This window comes from Loxodonta africana, chromosome 19 (genome assembly GCF_030014295.1).
Source record: "Loxodonta africana isolate mLoxAfr1 chromosome 19, mLoxAfr1.hap2, whole genome shotgun sequence".
Classification (NCBI taxonomy): Eukaryota; Metazoa; Chordata; class Mammalia; order Proboscidea; family Elephantidae; genus Loxodonta; species Loxodonta africana.
Window position 1 is genome coordinate 5,786,169 of NC_087360.1, and position 6,800 is coordinate 5,792,968.

A 6,800-nucleotide genomic window follows, 5' to 3' on the forward strand; every position below is an offset into this window, starting at 1 on the left:
TGGGCAAGGAGGCCCCTTTTCCTTTGGGGGCAGGGACACAGGACTTAGAGGGGATGAATAGGTACCCTAGCGTTATGATTGTTGTTAACTGTATTTTAGTTTGAGAGCTTAAAAAAATGTAATTTTAGATAAGTTATGTCTGCATTCTTCTCCTTCACCCAGAACCAGTAATTAATTATACCTGCCATACCTGTCTCACCTTCTTCCTTAGGTCCCTCTTCCTCTCCCCCTCCCCTTCCCCTCCTCACCCCCTAGAGGAACCATAGTCATGAACTTGGTGTGTGTGTTTTTTTTTTCTTCTTCTTTTCTAAATCTGTATATATGTGACTATGAACAATAGATAACTTAAAAATTTTCTTATCTAAGTGGGGTCATACTCTGTAGCTGGCTGCCCCTCTTCGTTTGTTTGTGAGAAGTGCCACATTAAATAGCACTCCGTGACTACATTTTTGAAATACAGTCTCCCATTGCCAGACAGGCTGCTTCCAGTTTTTCTGTTAATGGTATCGCACATAAGCCCTGGACTCCTTGTTCTGTCTCTTGCCTGTATTAGGCAAGCCTCTCTGGGCCTCAGTTTCCTCATCTCTAAAATGGGGTGGTGGCCAGGGCAAGGTACAGTTTGCCAAGATAAGGTGGCCTTTTCCACATGTATCTTCCAGGAGTCTGTAGGTCACTCCAGCCTTTCCTGTGCCATCTTGAGCTTGACAGATGGGTTCTGGCTGACATTGAGGGAAAGGGGAGGTTTCCACTCTGGGTGGATGTGGGTGCAGGGACCAGGGTGGGCCAGGCATGAGGGTGGGCCTTGGAGAGCCGGTCCGGAGGCCCAGCGTCCCCTTTCTCCACAGGGCCGCAAAGATGCCACGAGCCAGCCCAGCCTGGCGGCTCAGCCAGACCAGCTCCCCAGCCCCTGCACCCCACTTCTAAAGGAGTCTTGAAGCGGACAGCTCACCAGCCACAAAGCCTGAGCACCTTAGTTTCCACACATGTGTGCACACACCTGCACACACACATACACAGGTGTGTGCAGACACTCAGGGATGGAGCTGCTGCAGAGGGGACTCAACCAGCACTGTTCCAGAACCTTCTCTCCAAGTGACTTACAGGCCTCTGTCCCCCGGACCGTGGTCACCACTTGCTGTGGGGATTGCGGCCCTCCCTTGGGTGAGCCTGGGAGGTTCCATCCATCCATTGGGCCCCAACTCCTGGTGACGCACGCCACCCTTCCCGAGACCCCCTCCCCTTGAGGCAGGAAACACTGCAGCACCTGCGTGGGATCTCAGCCTTGCAGGAGCTTCACATCCAGGGGCTGGGAGTGCAGAGTTCCTGTGTCAAGGACGGGTGGGTAGAGGGCCGTGGGCTCATCACTCACGCTGGGTCAAGAGTATCTGTTTATAGGCCCACCTGGGCGAAGAACCTGCATACAGGCCTCAGGAAACACTGAACACAGGACTGAAACACTGAACACACGCTCCTGGTCCCATTGTCTCCTTACCCCCGAGCAGGAATTTTCATCTCCCCGAAGTTGACTCAGGCACAGTTTTTGGTGTCTGGGGCCCTTTTCCACCAGTCTAAACTAATGCCATCCTGGATGTTGTGCCAGCTGTACCCAGGCCGGAGCAGCAGCAGGCTCTGTCCTGAGATGCCTAGCCACGGGGTCCCTTGGCTTTTGGGTGCCAGGGCAAAGGTGGAGAGGCCTGGGGGGCCTCCACAGGGTGGGAGACCCCTCCGCCTGGTGCTTCTCATCTCTGGGGCAAGCCACTGTCTCTTTTCTACTGGAAGAGAAATGAATTTTATTGTCTTTTAAAAATAAATCACGGTTGAAACAATAAACCTTTTTAAAAAGCTAACACTCGAGTCTGTGACAACTTATTTGCTGGTGGAGTAGGCGGTGAGGGGCTTCCGGGAAAGTTTTAAGTTCTTTTTTTTGTTTTTGTCAATAGTTCCTTTCTGGTGGCTGCCACGAGTGTCTCTCACAGGGCTAGGCTGCAGATTTGCTGTTCTTTTGTTATAAATTTCAAACTGTGTATATATTGAAACATTTTTGTAAATCGTGCATGAAGACACTGCTTGTTTCCAAAGAGTAGGCCCAGGTCCTTTGTGACCACTGCTCACAATCTCTGGGTGCCGTGGTAAGTACCGTTGCCATTTTGGTATGGAACTGCCAGACTTTTTTCTGTGCGTTTGTGTATACATCTGCTTCCTGGCAGAGGTACACAGCATCAGCCTGGGCTTTTTCTTTTTTCTTGTTACACAACTGACAGAAGAGAGACTCGGTTAGGAGAATGGATTGGAGCCAGCTGGCCTGGGTTTGCATCCGGGCTCTGCTTCTTATTAGTTCTGTGAACTTGTGCAAGTCACATGCCTACTCTGTGCCTCAGTTTCACCACTTCTAAAATCAAGATCCTAGTACTGACCTCTCAGCGTGGTACTGTGAGGAGTCAATGAGTTTGTGCACAAAATGCTCTCACAACGCAGTTGGCCCATGGAACAGGCTGTATGTTTGCCATCATTAGTATTGTCGCTATCATTGTTAATGATTCACCATCCCACAACTAGATTTTTTTCCACCTAAGTTGTCTTGGACATTGTTCCCTGTTCATATTTAGTGAGCCACCCCTTTTTAACTAGCGGCTGCGTAGTATTCTGAGGACTGGGACTTACCACACTTTATTTACACTGCCCCCTATTGGTGGACACCCAAGTTGCTTGGACTTTTCCCCCATGGCAAACACAGCTTTAGCCAACATTCCCTCCTTCATTCGCTGGATATTGAGCCCCTGGGGCAGTGCCCAGCACCTGCGCTGTGCAGACCCTGCTCCAGGGGCTGGGATATGGCGGTGACCTAACCCTCCCTGCTCTGGCCTTCTAGGGTGAGTTTCTCTCCCTAGAGAAAGGTAAGGGAGGGCGAATTACTAGGTCATTGGGTGTGCGGGTTATTGCAGCCCTAACGGACACTGCCAAACGCTGCCTCCCCAGGCATCCTGAGGTTCTCATGTGCAGCTTTCCGGCTTGCTGCGTGTGTATGTGTAGAGGCGGTGCTCACACCCGCGTGTGTGTGTGCGTGTGTGTGTCTAAACCAGGGCCAGTTATCCACAGAGCCCAGGCCCCATAATACTTTTCAGGGACCCACAAAAACGCTTTAAAATCAGAGGGGAAAAAAATGAACTTTTAGGTCAAAGAAAATGTTTTTGTATACAACGTGTACACGAATGCAGCTGTGTAAATATCACATATGATATGGCCCCGGCCTGTGGGCTTATGGGGCACGTGAGACCCAGCCTGAGCCCAGACTCCCTCTGGGCGCTTCCACCCGCTTTACGACTCTGTTCTTAGCCTTGTGGAATTTGGTGCAAAACACACTTTTCCGGGGGAGGAGCTCAAATTGGATTTTCTGAGCGGTCCAAAAGGCCCTGCTCAGAGACGCTGTGATGACACACGAGGCGCCATGATGACGTCAGAGGCGCCGTGATGACACACGAGGCGCCGTGGTAACGTCACAGGCGCCGTGATGACACACGAGGCGTCGTGGTAACGTCACAGGCGCCGTGGTAACGTCAGAGGCACCTTGATGACACACGAGGCACCGTGGTAACGTCAGAGGCGCCGTGGTAACGTCAGGGGCGCCGTGATGACACACCAGGCGCCGTGGTAACGTCAGAGGCGCCGTGGTGACACACCAGGCGCCATGGTAACGTCAGAGGCGCCGTGATGACACACGAGGCGCCGTGGTATCGTCAGGGGCGCCGTGATGACACACCAGGCGCCGTGGTAACGTCAGAGGCGCCGTGGTAACGACAGGGGCGCCGTGATGACACACCAGGCGCCGTGGTAACGTCAGAGGCGCCGTGATGACACACGAGGCGCCGTGGCAACGTCAGAGGCGCCGTGGTGACGTCAGAGGCGCCGCGATGACGCAAGAAAGGCGCTGAGAACCTAGGGGCGCCGTGGTTCCTCGAGGTGCGGGGACGGCCTGGAGGCGCCGCGATGACGTAGGAGGCGCCGAGGTGAGGTAAGAGGCTCGTGATGACGGGAACGCTCAGCCCGGGCGGGCCTGCTGGTTTCCGCCGGGCGCCGAGGCGCGGGCTCCGGGTCCGCCGGGCCGGCAGCGGGTCCAGGGCTCCCGCCGCCTCACCGGCGAGCCCTTCCCGCCTTCGCGGCCGGCTGCTCCTGCTCCCGAGGGGCCGCCAAGCCGCGCACCTGCCCGCCCGCAGCAGGTGGCGTCCTCAGCAGCGACTTATCCTGAGGTCAAGTGCGCAGTTGTTAGAGACGAAACTTCCCGCTTATTGTCACGGTTGATGTTTTAAAGTAAAAGTGTCACCAGCGTCTTAAAATGTACCCAGTGGGATCTAAATAAAACGGTGAGATGATACCCACCGTTCTCCATTAAAAAAAAAAAAAAAAAACCCACATACATGATCAGCCTCTATAATAAGATATCTTATGCCTTTTGTCCCTCTTAAACTTGTATTTCCGTCTTCCTTTGAATTTTATCTAAATGTTATACATGTTATGTTTTAAAGTCTTGTATTAATCACCGTATTGTAGTAATCTACAACATAAATATGTATATAAGCCAAAGCAGACATTTTTATTATTTCTTGTGACTGTACATGTTTAAAATTTTGGGGGGTGAGGATCACCATTCAGCTATAGATATCTAATTGATGAAAACATCAGTGTTTTGTTTTTTGTGTGTGTGTATGAAACAAATTTTTCTTAGGATGCATCACCTTTTTGTATGTATTTTTTATATATGTTTTAATTTTCGTGGAGTAAAATGGGATTGTATGTCTGTGCCTACATGCACGTTCAGTTATATGAGTTTGACCCCATATATAGGTTCAAGCACTCATCACCACAGTCAGGATACAGAGCAGTTTCCATCATCCCCCCAAATTTCCTCATGCTTCCTCTTCCTAGTGAAAGCCTCCCCCAACACCTCACCTCTGGCAACCATCAATCAGTCCGTGCTCCCTGTAGTTCTGCCTTTCTAGAATGGCATGTAAAGGGAATCATACTGTATGTAGCTTTTGAGACTGGCTTCTTTTCACTCATCGTGTCTTTGAGATTCATCCATGTCATAGCGTGTATCGGTACTTCATTCCTTTTTATGACCGAATAATATTCCACTACATGAATATATCACATTTGGATTAGCCACCCATTCAAAACGAGCCCTGGTGGTGCAGTGGTTAAGTGGTTGACTGCTAACCCAAAGATCTGTCATTTGAACCTACCAGCTGCTCCGTGGGAGAACAGACCTGGTAGTCTGCTTTAGTAAAGATTTACAGCCTTGGATCCCTTATTGAACAGTTCCACTCCGTCTTCTAGAGTCACAGTGAGTTGGAATCGACTTGACGGCAGTAGGTTTGGTTTGGCTTTTTTATCCATCGTTCAGCGGGCATGTGGATTGTTTCCGCTCTTTGGCTGTTATGAATAATGGTGCTGTCAACAGCTATGTGCAGGTTTTTGTGAACATAAGGCTTCATTTCTCTTGGGTAGGTATCTAGGAGTGGGATGGCTTATTCACATGGTAACTCCATGTTTCTTTTCTGGAGGAATTGCCAGACTCTTTTCAAAGCTGTACCATTCTGGCTTTCCTCTGGCAGTGTTTGAGAGTTTCACTTGCTTTGCATACTCGCCAGCTTCTTGGTATTTTTAGTTTTAAAAAAAAATTTTAGTCATTCTGAAAGATACATAGTGGTATCTCACTGTGGTTTTAATTTGCATGGAAATGCATCTCTTAATGAGATGCCTGGGACTTTCCTTCCACCCCCAGGTGTCCATGGGTGACTGTCACTTTTTGCTAGAATCATCGATTCTATTCTTATTTCGTAGCTATAAACCCAGAGCAGCCTTGTTGACATAAGTAAGTAGCTGGGAGTAGAAGGAATACTCTGATGCAATGTCCTTCAGTTCTTTAAACTCCTTCTGAGTAATGGACAGAAATCACACAGTGAGCTGTCAGCAAGAAGTATTTTAATGCTCTCTCGGCTGACAACTCCATTTGACCTGCCCTCAAATTCTTAGAAAACAATGAAGTATAAATTACCTGACTTGCAAAAGTACTTATTACCCAGTCTTTCGATTTGTTCTCAAAACCAATATTTGGGAATTTCTCTCTGGTGGGTGCTGGGGGGAGTGGAGGGGTTTGCCTGCCTGCTGCGGGGTGGGTGAAGGGCCTCATGAAGGGGCTGGGGAAGCAGCCCCTCCAACTTGGGCCTCCTCTTGGGGAGATGCCAAGGCCAAATGCTCCTGCCTGAGTCAGAGGCCTGGAAAATGGTTCCCTTAATACCCCCAGTACCTGTTCCCCTTGGAAAGATGAGCCCAGTGGTCCCCAACTTTAGTTACTTAATAACTACTGCATGGATGGCACAGTAGTTAAGTGATTGGCTGCTAACCAAAAAGTCAGTGGTTCGAACCCACCAGACACTCTGAGGGGGAACGATGTGGCAGTCTGCTTCCATAAACATTAAAACCAAATTGAGTCTGTTGCTGTCGAGTCAGTTCAGACTCATATAGGACAAACTAGAACTGCCCCATAGGGTTTCCAAGGAGCTGCTGGTGGATTCAAACTGCTGACCGTTTGGTTAACAGTCAAACACTTAACCACTGTGCCACGAGGGCTCCTCCATAAAGATCACAGGCTTGGAAACTCTATGGGTTAGTTCTACACTCTTCTATAGGGTTGCTATGAGCTGGACTTGATGGCAGTGGGTTTTGGCAAGGGTGTTTGACTTAACGAGTGTATGAGCCACATCACTGTCACCTTTTGCCTTCAGCTCTACTTGCTCTACTTG

The 6,800-nt window shown here is 49.8% G+C and overlaps 1 protein-coding gene across 2 annotated transcripts in view; it reads left to right on the forward strand.

Moving 5' to 3' along the window:
• Positions 1–2,911, forward strand: part of SCARB1 (scavenger receptor class B member 1) — an 83,680-nt gene extending 80,769 nt beyond the window's left edge. For both annotated transcript variants that reach the window (XM_064272056.1, XM_010599801.3), the window contains one exon: positions 846–2,911. Coding sequence is in view for 1 of the 2 variants with exons in the window: in XM_010599801.3 (XP_010598103.2) it covers positions 846–935 (90 nt within the window). In the remaining variant the exon portion in view is untranslated. The remainder of the gene's footprint in view (positions 1–845) is intronic.
• The last annotated feature ends 3,889 nt before the right edge of the window (positions 2,912–6,800 follow it).